Consider the following 22,014-nt stretch of genomic DNA (forward strand, 5'->3'; position numbering starts at 1 on the left):
CTTGACAGTCACAATTCAAGGAAGCCCCCGTATATTGTATAAATACTATATTTATTAAATATCTTTACAGTTCATTTAAATGTATTTACAGATACTATTCTCGCACAAATTATACTCCAGACATTCAATTCACATAATTTAAATTTCCTTTTTTTTTTTTTAAAGGTAAGTTACAGGTCACGATAGTCTCATTTAACAAGAAAAAAACAGCATCCTCATTAGATCAGCTATCCTCGTCAGGAGAAGGAAATTTAAAAAAAAAACGAAATTAAAAACACAAAAACCCAGGTCTGGATCGAGTCTGGTCTCCCGCGGGGGGGGGGAAAAGCCGTTCCCATGGATTTCTTATCTCTGCTTCCACCGTGGACGGTTTCTTAAAATCCCTTTCCCCTTCAAGTCCCAGATCTGAAGTCGCTTTTTCCCCCCCTATTTGATCTTTGCTACAGCAAGAGAGATCGAATGGGGCTCCTAAGAAAGCGGAAGAGAGCTTTCTGCAGGGGAGGGGGGGAGGAAACCAGGAGGGTGCCAAGCCCCCCCCTCAAGGTAAAGGATGTTCAGCATCCCACCCCCAGCTTTTGGGGGACCCCCTGCCATGCAGCAGACTTAAGAAGGCAGAGGTGCTACAGAGAAGGGGAGGGCTGGGAAAACCTTCGCCCACCCCACCTTCAAAAAATCAGAGTTTTGCTTCTCTGCCAGGCAGCTCTGGATTCCACGGGCGATGCTGCCACCCCTACCCTGAGCAAAGAAAATGGAGCCCAAGATGCAAGCCCCCTCCTCATTCAGAGCAGCAGAGCCCCCCCCCATCTCTTTGCATCTGAAAATGCAATGACCCGGGAGCTGCTATGAATTGGGGGTGGGGGTTTCTCACACATGGGCCCCTATCCCCAAAAAAGCAGGTTGGGGGGTCTGGCCATTGGGGTATCCCCACATTTAAGAGGAAGGAAGGAAAATGGAACGTGCCAATTCCTAACCCTATATTGCGCCCAGAGTAGAAGCATCACGGCTCGCAAGAAGATCACGTTAGCAAGGCCAGGAGACTTTGCCTTTTCCTTTCCTGTTTTTTTCCCCCCCTCCTTTTTGTAAAAAAATAAAATTCTTGTGCGCAGACAGCTTTAAAGTTCCTAGGGAAGAAATCGGGGTCTATTAGGATTGAAGGCTCATCTTAAAATAGGGGATGCGGGGGCGGGGGGGGGGCAGATCTGAAGCATGCAATAGAATTTGTTTAAAATACAGTATTGCTTTTAAAAAACAGATGGCCGGAAAGCTATAAACTCCATGGGGGGGTCTTTGGTGTCCCAAAGGGAAGGGGGACGATGCAGGTTTTAAAAATTCAATTTGACCATGTCTTTAAAAAAAAAAAAAAACTGGTCCTAAGGAACAAATGGCTTTACAGATACTGCTAAGAGTAGAAATTGCTTTAAATGAAACGAAACCAAGGCTTAAGAATCCCATTTGCTGTTTCTAAAGCAGCGTTTCTCAGCTGGTGGCTTTAAGATGGGTGGACTTCCAACTCCCAGAATTCCCCACAGCTGGCAGGGGAATTCTGGGAGTTGAAGTCCACCCATCTTAAAAGCCGCCAAGGTTGAGAAACAGTGTTTTAAAGCACCTTCCCCCTCCATAGTCAGCCAACCACTGCAGAAAGGCTAAAGAGTACGGCAGCAAGAATATAAACCCTGCTGGATGATCCCTAGAGACCCAGGACAATGGGAAAAACAGTGGGGAAGAGTCGGTAGCTCTTCAGGGCTTGCTCAAAATAAGAGATGGCACCAGCGACACGCAAATTCCCAGTGAAGAGCTCACCTACCCCTCCAACGAAGCGGGGAAGGCGTTGCATAAAGACCTATTAATATACAATTTCTAGCAGAAGGTACTTAGGCCCAGCTGGTTCAGCGTCAGGATGAGGGGGAGGGGGGAGACTGAAATGGTTTGTACAACATTATAATGGGCCGTGGTGTTTTTTTTTATATATTATGCTATTTTCATCCATTCATTGTATGCCACCCTGTATCCGTACCCCCAAAACTGATCGTCAAGCTACGTTGTTAAGGCAATCTGGACAAAAGAAAAAAAAAAGGTGATTTTAAAAGAAAACTGGAAAAGTTGGTTGGAACAGCTTCTAAAAAATGAAATATTATTATGTTTTTGCCGCTTATCGTCGCAAATGAAATGCCTGTTAGAAGCAGGATGCACTGAAACGAACCACATGTACACGGTACATGTTAAATTATAAATAAAAGCCGGACACAATTATGCAAATGTACAGTACAACCACCAAAAAAATAATTTTTAAAACAGGCTGAGGTAACCTCAAACGTACAGTTTTAACAGAATAAACCTGGCAGTAAAAAAATACACCCCTTTTTTGTGAGTTTTTTTCTTTTCTTTCTTTTTTTAAAAAAAGGACGGTTGCTTTTACTTGCCAAGATTATCAACTTAAACATCAACGTGACCCAACTTGCTGTATAAAACATGGAAAGGACTTTTGTTTCTCCTACAGGCAAAAAACACCCAACAACAAAAAATTTGTGAAAAACTAACCGAGATTTTTATACATACCTCTAGGCGTTATGTATAAATAAAAACAGCTGTGGGTTTGTTTGTTTTTTCTTACACAAGTTTAGAAAAATGGGGTAGGGGAACTTATAGCTACTGAGCAGTTGGACTGTGTGTCGATGCAAAAAATAAAATAAAATTTACAATATTGCCAATTAGCAATTAGAGCCCTGTAAACATGTACTTTTTCGGAGAAACCTGTACGCAACTCAGCACCCGAAGCCGGTGCTCAAACCTCCCTCGACATCTTGACACTTTCTCTGCAACCAAAGAGAGTGTTAGGCGATGATGTGGCAGAAAAATTCAGCTACGAAAAGGGCCCCGTGTTGCCATGGGCCAACGTTCCACTGGTATAACAGTTTTAGCACCTTCACAAACTCCCTCTTGCACATGCGCACCACAATTCAAGACGACTTGTGCGTTCCAAATTGAGTAAGAAAGCTCCAGGCTAAATGCCAGACTGATCCAATATTTTGCAACCTACCTGGGTGACTTGAAGATTGGGCGGACTTCCACTCCCGGAATTCCCCAGCCAGCTCATCTTCAAGTCGCCCAGGTCAAAATGTATATATATAGAGAGAGCAAAAGACTCACTGCACTTGGAAAGCCTATGGAGAATTCAGCTACAAACACAAGTTTTCCAACATGTTAAGCCAGGGACAGGATGTACTGTCCTTCCACCGATTTGAGAAACGGGCTTTTTCCAGCAATACCTTCTCGGGACCTCACGGAGGTCCTGTTCGCCGATTTGGAACAAACAAAAAAAGACCCCTTCCCCAGAATTAGTTTTAAAGCACGCACAGTCGATGTGATGTTCTTGTTGGCTTGCTTTTTTCTTCAGAGCCGTAAGTAAAGTTTTATTCCCTCTTCAGCCCCCTTTCCCCACCCAGCTTTCTACGCGATAAAACTCTTGAGTCAATTTTGAAAGACAAGGCTTCAAGTATTGAAAATTCTTCATTTCTTGCTTGGAGGTGTCCCCAGGTGTCCTCCAGCTGAGGTTTTGGGCCAGGGGTCTTGACTGCATCTTAAAACAGGCAATGGACGTAAGGTGGGTTTAGCCACCGAGGTCAGATGCAGAGAGAGAGAGAGAGAGAGAGAGAGAGAGAGAAAGGAGACTTCCTGCCCGCAGGAAAATAGTACGTGTGAAGCTGAGAACAGCTGGAGGCATACCAGTCTTTAAAAGCTGAGTGTCACAGCTGGTCAGTCTGTGTATTCAGCTACTATAGAGAGAAGAACAGTGATGTCATCGGGTTTCCCACCTAAAAAGCAAGACGGGGAGAAGTTTTGTAAAGCATTATAAAAAGATATGGAGATTCTGGAAAGAGTGCAAAAAAGAGCAACAAAGATGATTTGGGGACTGGAGACTAAAACATATGAAGAACGGTTGCAGGAACTGGGTGTGTCTAGTTTAATGAAAAGAAGGACTAGGGGAGACATGACAGCAGTCTTCCAATATCTCAGGGGCTGCCCCAAAGAAGGGGGAGTCAAGCTATTCTCCAAAGCACCTGAGGGCAGGACAAGAAGCAATAGGTGGAAACTCATCAAGGAGAGAAGCAACTTAGAACTGAGGAGAAATTTCCTGATAGTCAGAACAATTAATCTGTGGAACAGCTTGCCTCCAGAAGTTGTGGATGCTCCAACACTGGAGGCTTTTAAGAAGAGACTGGACAGCCATTTGTCTGGAATGGCATAGGACAGTGATGGCTAACCTGTTTGCCATCGCGTGCCAAAAGCGGGGGTCGCATGCACGCGTGCCCACACCCATAATTTAATGCGCCCGGCCCCCCCCGCCGCTGTGCAGGCAACCCCCCTGTACTCCCCCTGCTTTCGGCATGCAATGGCACGGCAGCCCCGGTAGGCCCGTTTTTCCCCCTCCAGAAGCTTTCTTGGAGCCTGGGGAGGGCGAAAACGGCTCTCCCCGCCCCCCCACCAGGCCCTCCAGAGGCTGGAAACAGCCAATTCTATAAGTTTGCAGCTGAAGACCTGGTGCTATAAAACTGCAGGAGCAAAATTAAAGAGTCCTGCCCCTAAGCACACAACCGAGAAAAGGAAATTTAACCCCATGTCCAGAGCTTGGAGTTTACTTGGAGTTGGGGTTTTTTTCCTGGAACGCTGACACCCCAAAAGGGATCAAAATGTATCAACAGCCTCCCCTAAATTCTTTGGGAACAGTCTCCAGCTCCAGCAATTCAAACCTGCCAGGAAATTGGGACAAATCTCGACACAAACAAACCAAAATTGAATCATATGATACGGTGGCAGGTATAAAAATATGCCCGCATGCATTGATGCCTGCCCGATCAAAATTAGCACATGGGTTAAAAACTTCTCTCGTTCCATGCAGTTCTGCAAACTTAATTCTAGCCAATGTGGCTACTGGAGAACCTTGGAAGAAACCCAGCCGTGCGGGAGGGTTGGCTTCCGGCCGCTTAGCCGCTCTTACCTCTTACATTCAGTCCATTGTCACATGCGAACTGTGCAAAGGGAGACATGTAATTTGGATCGTAGGCCAGCTCGTGCGCTTGCTCGGCAATACTGCTGGCCGTCTGCTGGATGCTTTCGTAATTTGAGTTCTGGGTGGAAGAGGAGGTGAAGAGAAACCGTGTGAACGTTCAAAGGGCTTGTCTGTGTCACCTGCCCCAAAAGCACGTGGTATAACAGGGCCGCTAGCACAAAGGAATTGGATTTTCTCGCAAGGCGGGGCCCACCTTGGGCTCAAAAGGCTAAATAAACCAAGGACAAATCCCGTTCTTTCTACAGTTGCAAATTTGAGCGGATCCGATTCTGAAAAGCAGATTTTAAGCTCTCCGAAAGCAGCCCGTCTGCTTTAGGAATTATAGGGGATGCACAAGAGCGGATTAAAAGATAAACCTGCCCTCAACTTTTAAACTTTTACTCGGCTCCCGGCTGTACCTTTGAACCCCAAGAAAAGGTTCAGAAGGTCACAGGCTCACGAAGCAGACGACAGGAACATTTTGCCAAACCCACCAAGATTTGCCCCAAAGTTGCACTGCCATTTAACGCCAAGGCAATGCGGGAATTGTTGGAGAAATGCTATCTGTCAGGGGATCTTGTGCGCTTTTAATTTCTCCGTGGCGGGACCCACTGCAAGCTCGTCTCCTCTTACCTTTAGTTTCTTCAGCTCCTGGAGGATCATGTAGTCGGGCATGTTGTCGAAGAGCCCATCTGTGGCCGTCAGGATGATGTCTCCCAACTGAACATCGAAGGTGCTACTGTCAGCAGCATCCGGGCTGAGAAAACACCGAGGGAGTAGAGAGAAAGAGTTGAAAGGCTTGGGGGGGTTTCATGCTTAACCTGCACAAGAAGGGGCTGTTCACCCTACGCCAGCGAGAACATGCAGCTAGCGCAGTCTAATCCCAAAAGGGGCTTTTTTTCAGGAGGCAACCGGACTTCCTTGTTTTGTTTTCTTCGAAGACGTTTCGCTTCTCGTGCAAGAAGCTTCTCCAGCTCTGACTGGATGGTAGGGAACGGTTTATTGTCCTTGCAGACCGCTGGACATTTGAAAAAGCACCTTTGGGATAACCATGACCTGGATGAGTGAGAATCTCTATAGCAGAGGTCTTCAAACTTGGCGGCTTTAAGACTTGTGGACTTCAGCTCCCAGAATTCTCCAGCCAGCATAGCTGGCTGGAGAATTCTGGGAGCTGAAGTCCACAAGTCTTAAAGCCGCCAAGTTTGAAGACCTCTGCTCTATAGACTTCTCCAGTCTAATCAACACGGAGCCCATGGCCTTTTTAAATTGCCTTAGGACTGAGCCGCTTTGACTGAGCCGCTGGGGGAGGTTTTAGGCACCCAGGGCCAAGGAGGGCGCCTGCCCCGACACTTTCCAAAGACCCCTACGAGGGTCCCCAAAAGGAACGCAAAAGGCCCTCCCTCGATCAACACAGCACTGCCATTTTTTCCCCCTCTCGCTCCAGTTCTTTGGAGGGATGCCTGTGGCCTTTGCAGCCGGGGCTCCGGTCGGACAAAATGTGCTTTTCCTGTCAGAGCTTGGGGTTCTGCCAAGTGGGAGTGGATGGGGCATCTAGCACGGCTGGAAACTTTCAAGGGGGCTGAAATAGAAGCGGCAGTCATGTGCCTCCCTTTTTTTCTGGCTGTCAGGAGATTCTGCTGTCTCACTGCAGGAATTATGTTAAGCAGCCGCAGAACCTTTCCCAAAATCCGAGAGGAAGAAGACGAGGAGGAGGAGGAGGAGGAGGAGGCCCCTGACTGAACCAGGCCGCGTCGGAGCCCCTGCAGCCTTCACAGGCAAAGCCAAGCTGCACTGACATGGTAGCAGCCTTCCAATATCTCAGGGGCTGCCCCAAAGAAGAGGGAGTCAAGCTATTCTCCAAAGAACCAGAAGACAGGGGAAGAAGCAACGGATGGAAACTCATCAAGGAGAGATCCAGCCTAGAACGAAGGACAAATTTCCCGGCTGTGACAACAATTAACCAGTGGAACAACTTGCCACCGGAAGTTGTGGGTGCTCCATCGCTGGAGGTTTTTTTAAAAAAGAGACTGGACAGCCACTTGTCTGGAATTGTATAGGGTCACCTGCTAGGGGGGGCAGGGATTAGAAGACCTCCAAGGTTCCTTCCATCCCTAGGATTTTATGATTCTGAGATAGACAGACAGACAGATGATAAAGATAGACGATAGATTAGATAGATAGATGAGATAAAGATATATAGATAATAGATGATATAGACTATAGATGATATAGACGATAGATATAGATAGATATAGATAGATGATATAGACCAGGGGTGTCCAAACTTGGCCCTTTGGAGAGTGGTGGACTTCAACTCCCAGAATTCCCCAGCCAGCATGAGCTATAAATTTAAGCAAGTTGCTAGTTGGAGAATTCTGGGAGTTGAAGTCCACCACTCTCCAAAGGGCCAAGTTTGGACACCCCTGATATAGACGATAAAGATAGACAATAGAGATAGATAGATGATAGATATAAACATAGATAAGATAGATATAGACGATATAGATGATAGATTAGATAGATAGATGATTAATAAAGATAGATGATAGACAGACAGACAGATGGAGGGAAGGATGCAACAGCTTGCCTCCAAAACTGTGGGTGCTCCAACACTTAAGAAGGGATTGGAGAACCTTTTCTCCAGAAAAGTCTAGGGTCTCCTGCTTGAGTGGACTAGAAGACCTCCAAGGTCCCTTCCAACTCTATTAGGCTAACCTATTCGGGCACCCCCCCTTTCCATCGGCAGCCTCAACATTTGTGAATGTTTTTCTCTCACATTCCTTCACCTCCCATCCCTGTGATTGAGTTATGTCCTCTCCGTACAATACGGCATGTACCAGCCCGAGGTTTTAAAACCAAACACACTCCCTACCGTCGTGTCAATATTTCCCCTCACAACACATAACGGGTGGTTTTGCTTTGCAAACAAGTCACCCGGGGGGTGGGGAGAATAGGAAAGACTGAATCAGATGCCTGGGCCGTTGTGGTCAAACGAGGGAAAGTATCAGCCTGGGCGTGAGCTTGTAAAAAAAGCTGCCAGAAATTAGCTCTGCGAACTGGTAACCAGCTGCAGAACGGGAGGTGAGGAAGGCTGCATGAGAACAGAGCTCTCCCAAACGCTAGCAAAAGAATTTAATTTACTTAATTCAGTGTTGGTCAGCCTTGGGAGGAATCAAATGGGTGGACTTCAACTCCCAGAATTCCCCAGCTAATAAGGCAACCTTAAGATGTATGGACTTCAACTCCCAGAATTCCCCAACTGGCTGGCTGGGGAATTCTGGGAGTTAAAGTCCACCCATCTGAAAACTCCCAGGACTGACAAACATTGATTTAAAGAGTCCTTCCCCATGTCACAAATAACCAAACAACATTTGCCATCACTGGAAGGCCAAAAAAATAAAAAATAAAATAACAATGGAAAGAAAAATCAGCAGCTAAACCACTCGGGAGTGTCAACTCCAATCCGGTCTTCCGCCAGGTAGAAACTGACCTGGAAAGGCAGCTCCTCCTGAAGTTTCCCTGCAGACCCACCTGAGGGGCAGGCAGCCTGCCTTCCCTTCTCGCAAAGCCACACGGGAAAAGCCTTACCTGTCGCTGAAGACCACTCCCTCGGCTTCGGGCGGCGCGATCGAGAGCTGGAACGGAGTATTGAAATAGTGCTGCTGTTCGTCAGAGCGGTGCACCACCCGGCCCCCCCGGACCACCAAAAAGCCCGAATCGCCCAGGTTCGCGGTGTGCAGGCGCCGAGTGGTCCGATCCAAGACAACAATGCAAGCCGTGCTGCTCCCTAGGAAGGAGATTCAAACATTCAGTCTGCCTGCTTTTACCTGGCTGGCTGATACAGGCAGTCCTTGGCTCTCAGTCCTCTCGTTTAGTGGCCGTTTGAAGTTACGACGGCATGAAAAACGCGAGTTAGGGCCGGTTTTCACTCTTACGGCCATTGCAGCAGCCTTGTGGTCCCGTAATCAAAATTTGGACGCTTGAGTTATTATTGACTTTATTGTGATTACTATTTCTCAAAAGTCACTGTACTCAAGACAACACACCGTTTAGGTGGACATTGAATTTTTTACATTTACTAAAACCTTTTTAAAACTAGAAGAAAAAAAGAAATTTGGACGCTTGTCAACTGACTCATGTTTATGACGGTCACAGCATCCGGGGGTGGGGGGTGGGGGAGACCATCTGATCCTTTTGCGACCTTCTGACAAGCAAAGTCGGATTCGTTTAACAACCATGGCCAGAAAGTTCGTATAATGGGGCAAGGCTCACTTAACAAAGGTCTCACTTAGCAGCAGAAATTGTGGGGGGGGGCAGCTCCGTTGCGGTCATAAGTCGAGGACTACCTAAAAAAGCCAGACTTGCAGTCCAGCTTCTGAAACACCCCCAGTTACAAACTCCCCTTGGAACCAAACCTGGAGCCAGGCGCAAAAATCAGGTATAAAAAAACCAATGTCCTAAGTTGAGAATTTTGGCCGGTGGCTTCCAGCTGATTTCTAAATCCGCTGCCCCCTGCCATTTCGAGGGAAGGCACATTGTTTTCTCTTTCCAGACAAGTCAAAACCGCTCTGGTTAAAGCCGGTATTTCAAGCCCCTTGAAAGCAGGGGAAGAATTCTTCCCCACCAAACTGACAGACAGCCAGCTGTATGCTTTGCAGACCTGGCTTCCTTTTGTTGAGGATTTGCAAAGAGGGGAAAACCTCCGTCCCCATTTCAACCAGGGGGAAAGGGGGTCTCCTTCCCTGCCTTCAACCCACACAAAGCTAGATAAACCTTTGGACAACGGGAGCAGCGCCATCAATGCAGGAACCAACCGGTTGGGGAGCAGGGCCTCGGATAAGGGGAAATTCCCTAGCCGTTTGGAGAAAAGAGACGAAATCCCAAGGGATGAAGAAGTGAAATAGCCTAAAGAAGAGGAGGGGGACAACCTATTCTCCAAAGCGGGAGTCTCCAACCGTGGCAACTTGAAGACTTGGGGACGTCAACTCCCAGAGTTCCTCAGCCAGCAAAGCTGAGAGTTGACGTCCGCAAATCTTCAAGTTGCCAAGGTTGGAGACCCCTGCTCCAAAGCCCCTGAGGGCGGGACAAGAAGCAACGGGTGGAAACTAATCAAGAAGGAATCTGGAACTCGGGAGGAATTTCCTGACAGTGAGAACGATTAATCAGTGGAACAGCTTGCCACCAGAAGTTGTGAAGGCTCCAACACTGGAAGTTTTTAAGAGGACAAGAGTTAATCTGAAACGGAATAGGGTTTCCTGCCTAAGCAGGGGGCTGGACTAGAAGACCTCCAAGGTCCCTTCCGACTCGGTCATCCTATTCTAAATGTACATCCCTCCAAGGACGGCCTCGGTGGTCCTCGTGGAGGGGCAGATCAGAGCGGGCGTTCTCCTTGAGAGGGCCTTCCTTGGCAGGGTGCCATTTAAAGGAGGACCCGAGTCCCCAGACCGGCAGGAGGGCATTGGAGGAGGAGCGTTTGAATGGGCCCAAGGAGACCATTCTGCCAGGGGGACGTGTCACAGCAAGGGCAACGCCTCCTCCTGGGATCAGCTGAGGGCACTTAAAAATAACCCACATTAAGAGAGCCGGAGGGGAGGGGGGGAGATTTCTTGGCAGAGAAGCCTCGAATCAGGTGAGGAGCAGCAAGCGGAGCCATCACTGGGCAAAAGGTCATCCGATTCCCTCCGGCCAGGCTGGTCCTGGGTGCTCAAGATAAAAGAGGTAGCAGATGCACAAGGGGTTAACCCTGAAGCCATTTTTGGAGCATCTTCGGGGGCTGCCACAGTTGCGCTGATTGGGGCTGTGGGAATGGGAGGTGGGGGGTGGGAAGAGAGAGAGACAGCCGGGGCCAAAATAAAATTCTTTCTCTTGGGAAGCAAAGACGGTCTCCCCAGGTGCTGGTCAGGCGTGGACTGGAGCCAGGTGGGGTTGGGGCTGTGACCGGATTGGGCCATGGGACGTGACTTACCGAGCAGGGGGGCTTTGTGCTGCAGCAGCTCACAGTAGCTGGTGGTGAGGATCCCCACCGGGTGGCTGGGCACAAACCGTCCTTCCTTGACCAGACGTTCACAAGTGCGCATCAGGGTCCCTGAGAACTGAGACGGGTCGACGCCGTAGTCTCGCCAGCCTCCGACACCGTCTGCCACCCCTTCCGAAGAGAGAGAGAGAGAGAGAGAAAGAAAAGTCAGCCCTTACTGGTTTATCATCATTTCTGATTGAAACTAAATTTGCACATCACTGAATGCATGACCTCTGTAGATGCCACACACTGAATAAAACAAACAAGCAAACAAACAAACCATTTCTAAAAGAGACTTTCTAGTTGCTTTCTGAATTGTTGGCATACAGTGGGGTCTCCAAACTCGGCTACTTTTAAGACTTGTGGACTTCAACTCCCAGAATTCAAGGCTGGCGGGAGGGATACTGGGAGTTAAAGTCTTAAAAGTGGCCGAGTTTGGAGAACCTCTGCCACACAAGAAGGACCAGCAAAAGATACCAAGGGTCCTTTTAGCTGAATGAAGAGGAGACTTAGGGGAGGTGTGAGACAATAGTCATCTTCCAATAACTGTCGCAAGAAAAGGAGGTCAATTTATTCTTTGTAGCACCTGAGGGCAGGACAAGAAGCAATGGGTGGGAGCTCCGCAGAGGGAAATCCAACCTGGAATTTTCCTGACGAGAAGAACTATTAAGCAGTGGCACAGTTTGTCTCCTGGAATTGTAGGTGCTCCATCTCTGGAGGCTTTCAAAAAAAAAAAAAAAAAGATTGGACAACCATTTGTCCGAGATGGTATAAAGACTCCTGCCTTGGGTCGGGGTTGGACTAGAACAGGGGTCTCCAACCTTGGCAACTTTAAGACTTGTGGACCATCTCTGCTGGCTGAGGAACTCTGGGAGTTGAAGTCCACAAGTCTTAAAGTTGCCAAAGTTGGAGACCCCTGGACTAGAAGACCTCCAAGGTCCTTCCGACCTTACAGTTCTATGAATGCAACAGAGCCGTGTTTCTCAGCCGCACGACTTTTTAAGGTGGGTGGACTTCAACTCCCAGAATTCTCCAGCCAACACCGCAATAAAGCACACTGGTGGTTTTTTGTTTTTGTTTTAATTGCAAAAGGCCAAAGGAGGAACCGAGGCAGTGATGTCAGGATTGCAAGAAGTGGGGAAACTAGCGCAGCAGCTCTCGACAGGACCAAGGACAGCCCCCTCTGAACTCCTTTTCTGGAGTTTTTCTACAGAGATGTTCTCATTTCTACGTTTAGGAAATGCAGAATAAAGGGACAGACACGTTCGGAGCAGCGGACGTCCTTGTCTTGAAGGTTAATTCTGAAATAATTGCAGGGATAAACTGTGCACGGTTTCAGCACCAAACTGACATAAGGAAAAACAGCAGGAGCAGCAGCAGCAATTTTGTGTTCCAGAAAATGACAATACTTATAAGAAATAACCACCAGACAGATAAGGGAAGGCAGAATGCAGCATTTTTTTTTTTTTTTGGGAAAAAGCCAGCTGACTGATTTAACACGGGAATCAAAAATTCAACTTTTTACCGCAGATATGAAGATCATCATACAGCATCTCTCAGGAGGAGGCATGAGTCACTAATCAGGAAATCTGCTTAGGGCATCTCCCCTTTGGAACAAAAAGCCACTTAATCTCCAGCCAAAAAAAAGTTAAAACTGATTTATTGCATAAAATGAAGGCTGCTAATCTGCAAACTGCCCTTTCTTTATGCTCCCGGATGACACAGCCATTAAAGCGGACAGTGGCATGGCCCAGGGGCGCTGCCAACATGTTGCAGGAGACCAGCGCCAATCAAACCGACCCCCGAAATAGTCCCACTTGTGGCTGTGGTAAGTTCATTTCTTTTCTAAAAATTTTTTCTTTTTAGAAAAAGAAAAGCAACGAAGGATCCCCTTCTCTATACCGGCAGAACAAGACACAATTCCAGTGCCTGGCTGCCTGCCTGCCTTCTCTCATCTCTTCCTTCCTTCCCATCTCTCCTGCCTTCTCCATTCCTTCCTTCTTTCCCTCTCATCTCCCCTGCCTTTCCTTCTCATCTCTCCTTCCTTCCTTCCTTCCCTACTGCTTCCTTCTTTCCTTCTCACCTCTCCTGCCTTCCTTCTCCACATTTTTTCCTTCTCATCTCTCCTGCCGTCCTTCCTTCTCCACTCCTTCTTTCTTTCCTTCTCATCTCCCCTGCCTTCCATCTCTCTCCTGCCTTCCTTCCTTCCTTCCTAAATATGTATATGCAGAACATGGCACTCAAAAGCCAAGCTGACTCTTCAAACGACAACCCAGCGAGAATCTGCGCTCTGCCTCTTGGCTGACCTGAAGCCTCTCAAGAGTTATGAATTCACACATAAAACGGAGTGGGGGAAGTCGCCGATTTCTCAAGAAGAGAGCGGATGCCTTCGGTCCGTTTCCGCGTTTTTGCCATCTGCCGAGAAGGCGGCCAGCGCGGTCCCCAGAACTACCGCCTGTGGCACGTTATGTATGTGGGTTGTAATGACGTGGCCAGCTGCAGAGGACGAGAGCCAAGCAGAGCAACCCAAGGCCAAGAGGGAGGGAGGCGTTGGGGAGTCGGCAGAAAGCTCCCAGGGGGCCCCCGCCCCCTCAAACTGGTTCGAGCTTTTTATTCCCATTTGCAAAAAGTCATGGATGACTTAAGAAGAAAAAGAACGGCAGAAACCTTTTCATGGCACGCAGCCACGATGCCTACAAATGGCAAAGGGTTATTAAGATTCACTACTCCCCGGTTGGGCATCAGCCGGCAATCAATGCCTCCGTCAGGTAAACGGCCTGCGATTTCTCCCTCGGAGAAGCAGGTTTCAGGCCGAGGCCGCGCAAAGACCGATGCCAAGGTCAGCCTTGAGGCTGAGTAATTGACAAGGGTGGCAAAGTTCAGAGGCCTTCCTGGGCGATTTGCCTCCCAGCCTACAGGGAATAATCCCTTCATCTGTCGCCGGGCCCGGCTGTCCTTCAAGTGAGACTTCCTGATTTGCAAAGTCAATTGCATCACGAGGGCCTTCCCCTTTCTTTCTTTCTTTCTTTCTTTCGTTCTTTCATTAAGCAAGGTCGCTCTGAGGAAACCGGCAATGAGATTGTGGGGAGAGACAGAGAGAGAGAGAGAGACACACACACACACAATTTAGGGCCGAGGCAGACTAATGGGACCGGCATTAAATCAAGGAAATGAAGGCTGCTAAGGGAGAGACGCCTCCTTAAAGGGGTGTTAAGACAATGGCGCTCTTGACTTCTAAATCTGCGTGTGCCGAAAGTGGTTGTCCTGGCCATTGTTTTGGTTCAACTGGCAAAGGCACCTTCTGGCATTCCTTATCGGAGGCCGGCACTCCCAGAATTCAAATGCCAGGGACTGACTTCAGCTTCTAATCAGCTGGCTTGGGAGGAAAACACAATTCAAAGGCGCGCACACACACACACTCTAACCGCCTCTCCCTCTCTTATGCTTAAATTTTGTCTACCTGAAGGTTTCAGAAGGCAAGGTCTCCTTAGATCCGTTTTTCTCAAAGACGGGTGGACTTCCATTCCCAGAATTCTCCAGCCAGCCGTGTTATGATATGTGTTAGGAATGCTGTGTTATGCTGGCTGAAGAAGTCCACCCATCTTAAAGGTGCCCAAATTGAGAAATCCTGCCTTAGATGAACACAGGACATCTCCCTCGCTGAAGGAAATGTCCTTCAATTAAATATTTCTGATTATTTAACATGACAGACGCCTCTTGGGCAACTAGAATCTCTGAAGAGGCTTACAACTTCCTCCTCTGTTCTCGCGCTTCCTCCGTCTTTTCAAAAATGTGTCGTCTTTCCAATCCAATTGAGATTACTAACTGGTCTGGCATGTGGTTCTCTTTTTAAAACAGATCTCCTAGAATGTAACTCAGCAGATTTGGGAGAAAACCAGCCAGATCTGGTTCACGTTTGTCATCATAACTTCACCCTTAACCTTCGGGGAAATTCTGTCCCCAATGGAAGGCTCACCTTGCAGAATTTTAAAAATGTGTTGTTCCTGGTGATGACACAAATGAGATTTAAAAAAAAAAAATGTAGAAAAAAACTGTTCTAAGGGCGAATAGGCATTTCCCCCCCCCCGCCCCCTAGAAAACGGATCGCCTTTGACAATCAAAAGTTGAGAAATGCGATTCCTAAATCCACATATTTGCAAATATGGGCAAAGATGTTATGCATGCAAAGGTGTGTTGGCTTTAATCTGCAAAGCCTTTAATTATTTGGCGACCGAGTACGGTATACCGAGTATCACCTCCGTCAGGTGCAACCTTCCTGCCCAATTCGCTTGTCTTAAGGTGAGATGTGGGGGGGGGGTCTTCCCTCATTTATGAAATGTGGGGAGGGGGATTCTTTTGGGCCTTCAATCTATCCCCCCTGGAATAACTTCTCCCTCAATTTGAGATGGTGCACCTCTTGTGACCTTCAGGATAGTTGTTTTCACACCTAAATTGTTGCTGGATTGCAGAGATGGAGGGAGGCAGATGTTTTTATATACTGATTTTGCCTGGGAGATTGTAAACCGAAGGAAGTCCTTCTGGAGTCAGCAATATATAAATATTACATGTATAACACAGGGCATAAAACTCAGATTTCCCCAGGTACCTACCTATATGACAGGGGTCTCCAACCTTGGCAACTTTAAGCCTAGAGGACTTCAACTCCCAGAATTCCCCAGCCAGCTAGTTGAAGTCCTCCAGGCTTAAAGTTGCCAAGGTTGGAGACCCCTGCTATATGATGCTTGCCTTAATATAAGGGATGACTTAATCTACCAGTCCATTACAGATGCTTCTCCATTGCAAGCAAGGACCGAAACTCAAAAAAGATCCTGCCGGATCTTATCTAAAGCCAGCCTGTTACTCCTTCCGAAATCCCGGATGAGAATTTTTGGGCTTCCTCGTCTGGAGGACCTTGGGCACTTTGCAAAGTAAAAAGTTTTGGGCCCTGGTGGGGAAGACTTCCTGGTTCACAGTTCAGTCTCAGGCACAGAGCAAAACTCGTTGACGGGTGTATTTTTCGGATCACACCGATTACGCAACAGGCAAAAGTTGTGTGTGCTTTTTTTTTTTTTTTTTAAACTGACGGTCGGTCGAACGAGGTCATGGCTTGGAAGTTGGGCCGGCTCCAGGTGTCTTGTTCAGGTTCCCCCCTCCAGGAATATCTCCTCTGACTTTTCCACACTCTTCCCCAGTGAACGGAGGCCTTCCAAACAGAAAGCCGAAGGAATTTTTTGCTTCACTCCTATACCACCGAGGGGTGAGAAGGGGAGGGAAGAGAGAAAGAGAGAGAAACTTGGGCCTAGAAAGAGGCATAATAAGGCCTGGTTTCTTGTTGGTTTTTTTTCTCTTCCTTTTTGGCTAAAGAGACTCCCGAAAGGATCAAAAAACGTCCAGGCTGCCAAAATAAGCGATGTGTCATCGGTTGCATTTGAGAAGCATAAATTAAAGACATCTCAAATAGGAAAACACGGAGCTGCGGATGGCAAGGAGGGAAGGGTAGAGGTCAAGCGAGGACGCCCGGAGGGAAAAGCAGAAGGGGAAAGGGGGAGAAGGATGCCATGAGGCACACACCCTCCCTACACACACACACACATACACACACAGCCCATTAAAAACACAAAGAGATTTAACGGAGAAGTGACAACAGCAACCTGAATCCTCCTTATTGTAGGCTTTGAGCATCAAGGAATTTCCATCTTTACCTCAATCTACCCAGTTCCATCTGCAGCGCCTCCTGGCTAAAAAAGGAGATCATTTGAGGGGTGGGTAGATGGGGGTGGGTGGGTGTTTCCCCAAGGCACCAATATCACACCAGTCACCTGTGGATTGCAGGGGCCGGCTGTACTAGACTCAAGTCTTGGCTAAAAAGCAGGTATGAAACACATTCACATTGACCAAAAAAATCCACCAAGTTGCTAGAGGGCACTCCCCCCAAAAAGCTTTAAAACTCATCTACAGGTAGTCCTCGAACTTACAACAGTTCGTTAAGTGACCAAAGTTACAACAGCACGGAAAAAAAGTGACTTGGGAGCCGTTTTTCATACTTGCAACCATTGCGGCATTCCCCCATGGTCAGGTGACCAAAATGCAGACGCAACCGGCTCGTGCTTACGACGGTTGCCGTATCCCAGGGTCACGTGATCCCCTTTTGCAGCCTTCTGACAAGCCCACTCAGCGGGGAAGCGTGATTCGCTTAACAGCCTGGTTACTCGCTTATTCACTGAGCAAGCGTGGCAAGAAAGGTTGTTAAACCCACTTTGCAAATGTCTCACTCAGCGACGGAAATTTTGGGCCCTGTTGTGGCCGCAGGTCGAGGAGTAGCTGCGCTTGTTCTGATGCAGCTGGATTGCAAGATCCCTCCTCTCCCCAAAGCATCTGCACTGCCAAGAATCCTGCACAGGGAGGGTTCAAAGCCGAATTCCCTCCCTACGGTGCTGGTGAACCTGGTGCCTGCGATGCTGTGAGCAGCCTCAGGCCCTGCAGCGCCATTCATTAGGGGAGGTGGGCTGGCTGGCAGGGAGGGAAGGAGGGAGCCCCAGAGGTGCAGCCCTCAAACGCAGTGCAGAAGCAGGATGAATCACAGCCGAGTTCGCTCCCCGCCTTCCCACTCAGCCCATGCGCCTCTGCAGAGAGAAAGGGCTGCACCGCATCCTACTCAGTTTCAGCGGAATGAAGAAAAAGATTCTAGGCCACAGGTTCTAGGGCACCTCGGGATCTCCGCCTCGCTGGGCCTCCTAGCCCAAAGCCAAAGACGACTGGACAAGAAAAATGAAAAGGCAGCCTGCCTTGTAGGGCCTCTGCCCTCTTCTGATGCTCCTATGGGCATTTCAGCAGCGGCGTTGCCTTCGATGTGGCCGGGCTTGAAAGACCAGCTCAGCTCAATGGCTGCATTTCTTTAGGGTTTACTCCTTGCGTAAGGCCACCCCGGCAATGTTCGTAAAATACATTTCGGACACAGAAGAGAAACGACCGCTGTTAAACACACATCCTGAAGCCCCAGTGGCTGACACCGTGACCTGGAATTCTGTGGTTTCAAAAATGCCCGAAAGGGGGCTGGAAAGCCCCCTCCCCTCGCAGGGGAGCTGCAGTTTTCTCCTCCTCCTCCTGCTGCTGCTGCTGAGCAGAGGGAGCCCCAAAACCCTGCGTGGCAGGTGTGGCAAGCCACGTCTGACCTCTGGCACCCGCATTCAATGTCATGCGGGTGTCACTTCACCTTTGCCCCCCCGGCAAGGTCACAAGGCGGGGAAGCCTGACCTCCAAAGGCTCAGCTTTGGGTTCAAGGTTAAGGGAGAGCACCCCCACCCCACCCCCTACACACACACACACACACACACACACACACACTGTAATCCAGATAGGCAAAGCACCACTTAGAAACGGCGCCTTTCAAAGAATAAAACCCGCTGCCATTTTGGCCCTGCCGGTGACCTCTTCAGCGCCCTGCCAAGGAGCAAAGAAAGCCGGGGCTTAGCTCGGAGGCTGCCAGCCGGGGGTTTAGGGTGCTGCAGCTGGGCTGGGCATCCGGATGAGCTTCGGAGGTGAGTAGCAGCATCAGGCTTGATCGGCAATTAGCCGGCTCTTCCCAGCGCCTCTAGATACGCAATCCAGGCAGCCCAGCAATTGCTACCTGGGGCTGCTCTTTCCCAAGCTGGGAGTCTGGGAAAGCAGGGACGAAGGAGAGGAGGAGGAGGAGGGGGAATGGGAAGAAGGAGAAGAGAAGAGGGATGGAGAGAAGGAAGGAAGCATACAAGTACAGGGAGGGATGGAGGGAAGGAGGAATGGGATAAAGGAAGGCAGAGAGAAGGAGAGGAAGGAAGGAAAAAGAGAAAGGGAGGGAGGGACGAATGGGATGAAAGGAGGGAAAGAGGGAAGGAAGGAAAAGAGAGGGAGGGAAGAAGGAAGGGGATAAAGGAAGGCAGAGGGAAGTAGAGGAAGGAAGGAAAAAGAGAAAGGGAGGGAGGGAGGAATAGGATGAAATGAGGGAAAGAGGGAAAGAAGGGGAGAGGAGGGAGGGAGGAAGAGGGGAAATGAAGGGAGGGAGGGAGGAAGGAAGCACAGGGAGGGATGGAGGGAAGGGGAAGAAGAGGGAGAGATGGGAGGGAAGGAGGAATGGGATAAAGGAAGGCAGAGGGGAGGGAAGGAGGAAGGAAAAAGAGAAAGGGAGGGAGGGAGGAATGGGATGAAAGGAGGGAAGGGAGGAAGGAAGGAAAAGAGAGGGAGGGAAGAAGGAAGGGGATAAAGGAAGGCAGAGGGAAGTAGAGCAAGGAAGGAAAAAGAGAAAGGGAGGAATAGGATGAAAGGAGGGAGGAGGAATAGGATGAAAGGAGGGAGGAGGAAGGAAAAGAGAAAGGAGGAAAGAGGGAAATGGAGGGAGGAGGAGGAAGGAAGCACAGGGAGGATGGAGGATGGAGGAAGGGAAGAAGAGGGAGAGATGGGAGGAAGGAGGAATGGGATAAAGGAAGGCAGAGGGAGGAAGGAGGAAGGAAAAGAGAAAGGGAGGGAGGGAGGAATGGGATGAAAGGAGGAAGGGAGGAAGGAAGGAAAAGAGAGGGAGGGAAGAAGGAAGGGGATAAAGGAAGGCAGAGGGAAGTAGAGGAAGGAAGGAAAAAGAGAAAGGGAGGAATAGGATGAAAGGAGGGAAAGAGGAAAAGAAGGAGAGGAAGGAAAAGAGAAAGGAGGAAAGAGGGAAATGGAGGGGAGGAGGAGGAAGGAAGCACAGGGGGGGAGGGAGGGATGGAGGGAAGGGGAAGAAGAGGGAGAGATGCGAGGGAAGGAGGAATGAGATAAAGGAAGGCAGAGGGGAGGGAGGGAGGAAGGAAAAAGAGAAAGGGAGGGAGGAATGGTGATGGGATGAAAGGAGGGAAGGAAAGGAAGGAAGAAAGGACAGGGAGGGATGGGGGGGGGATGGAGGGAAGGAGTAATGGGATAAAGGAAAGCAGAGGGAAGGAAAAGAGTGAAAGGGAAGCAGGCAGAGCGGGGTGTGCAGCTCCTTCCAGCCCCTCCTCCCTCCCCCGGGGCTCACCCAGCACATCGGCCGTGCGGTGCCGGGCCACGAAGCAGGCGTCGTCGCCGTAGCACATGCCCTTCTTCAGGATGCCCTTGCGGAAGTCCTTGCCGAAGCCGCAGCTGGCCGTCACCAGGCTGTAGTCGCGGGAGTCGGTCTGCGAGAGGCCCCCCAGGACGGCGCGGGCCACCAGCCGCCCGTAGGACAGCACCGAGAACATGCTGGAAGGGGGGGAGGGAGGAGGGAGGGAGGGAGGGAGGAGGAGGGGGAGTCTGCGAAAGGCGGGGGAAGGAAGGAGGGGAAGGAAGGAGGGAGGGGGTCCGCGAGGGCTCAGGGCCGCCGGGCCGAGGCCCCCATGGCTCTCCCGCGGGGCGGCCCCTGATCCTCCGGCGGGCAGCCCCCTCCTCCGCGGCCGAGCCCCGGGGGGCGCCCCTGCCCCCCCGCCAGAGTGGGGGAGGGGCCCGCGAGACCCCTCCGGGGAAGGCGCCGCTTTCTGAGGGGAGAAAGCCGGGCGGGGGGCGGGGGGGGAGGCCTCTAGCGCTCGCTCTCTCGCCGGGGCCGCCTTTCCTCAGGCGCTCGGGGCCGCCATCGCCCGCCTCGCCGCCGCCGCCGCCGCCACCGGCTCCTCCGGGGAAAAGGAGAGACGAGCGAGGTCAGCTCCGCCTCCGCGCCGGCCCGGAGCCCGTCTGCGCTCCTCAGCATCCGGGCTCCCGAGGACGCCGCCCCGCGCGGCTCTCATTGGCGACGCGGCCCTCGGGATTTACCTACCCCGCCCCTGCCCCCCCGGTGGCGATTCGCCCGCCTGGGACGTCACTCTCCGGGTCTACCAATCGCCTCTCGGACTACCGGCCCCGGCGTGCCGCGGGGCCGCGGAGTGGCCGGCTTCCCCGGTCTTCGGGCGGCGCGAGTGCTGCCGGGAAGTGGTGTTTCTTCCTAACTTGGAGCACGTGCGCCTGCCCGGGAGCGGGGTCACCTTCTTCCCTGCGAAGCACGAGGCGGCGTGGAGGGGAGGGGCGGGGCAAAGTGAAAGTGAGGCGGTGGTCGAGAGGGGGCTCTTTCCAAAGGAGTATTAGGACGTCTTCTCCGTAATTGCCTGTGCAAATAGGCGGGGAATTGGTCTGGCTGCGAGATTTGGGGTCAAGGGAAGGAAACCCACCCTCTCTACCATCAATAATCCCAGTTATCCCGAGTCTCCTGCAGCTGCAAGACCAGTTTCTGCAACTTTCAAGACATATATATGGACTTCAACTCCCAGAATTCCCTAGCCAGCAATGCAAGCTAGGAATTCTGGGAGTTGAAGTAATACCCTGTTTCCCCTAAAATAAGACATCCCCTGATAATAAGCCCAGTCGGACTTTTGAGTGCATGCACTAAAATAAGCCCTCCCCAAAAATATTTAAATGCATGTGCATTTCCTGCCATTTCCTCTGGTTTCCTCCAAGTACCCCAAAATAATAAGACCTCCCCGAAAATAAGGCCAACCGCTTATTTCAGGGTTCAAAAAAATATAAGGCAGGATCTTATTTTGGGGGAAAACACAGTGTGTGTGTGTGTATATGTTGCTGAGATTTAGACATCCTGCACAAAAGGTGGTCCACATTTTAAAGATGTTTGAAAAAAAATCAACAAAGGGCTCCTACGAGATTTCTTATATGGCTTTTGCCGGCGAGAAGCAAACGGGAAGAATTCCAGAAGTGTAATTGCATCAGCGTCCTGCAACCAAGATTATTATTATTATTATTATTATTATTATTATTATTTATTATATTTGTATACCGCCCATCTCCCGAAGGACTCAGGGCGGTTCACAGTCAAAAACAACAGAAAAACATATAATACATAAAAAGCTAAAAGAATAGACAGTTAAATTCAATTGATGCTCTAACTTTTAAATACAAATTTAAAACCTCATTTAAACCCTTTTTTTTAAAATCCCAAGTTTAAAAC

General features: G+C 49.7%; 1 protein-coding gene across 1 annotated transcript; it reads right to left on the reverse strand.

Moving 5' to 3' along the window:
* Positions 1 to 32: 32 nt before the first annotated feature.
* PPTC7 (protein phosphatase targeting COQ7) lies at positions 33 to 20,299 on the reverse strand. The gene is made up of 6 exons (XM_058158207.1): positions 20,086 to 20,299; positions 11,013 to 11,192; positions 8,636 to 8,834; positions 5,681 to 5,804; positions 4,997 to 5,126; positions 33 to 3,812 (listed from the first exon to the last, which is right to left on the reverse strand). Exons 1-6 carry the CDS (start codon positions 20,285 to 20,287, stop codon positions 3,754 to 3,756), a joined length of 894 nt encoding a protein of 297 aa, XP_058014190.1. The 5' UTR covers positions 20,288 to 20,299; the 3' UTR covers positions 33 to 3,753.
* Between the last annotated feature and the right edge of the window lie 1,715 nt (positions 20,300 to 22,014).

Source organism: Ahaetulla prasina, chromosome 15, assembly GCF_028640845.1.
Source record: "Ahaetulla prasina isolate Xishuangbanna chromosome 15, ASM2864084v1, whole genome shotgun sequence".
In the NCBI taxonomy this organism is placed as follows: Eukaryota; Metazoa; Chordata; class Lepidosauria; order Squamata; family Colubridae; genus Ahaetulla; species Ahaetulla prasina.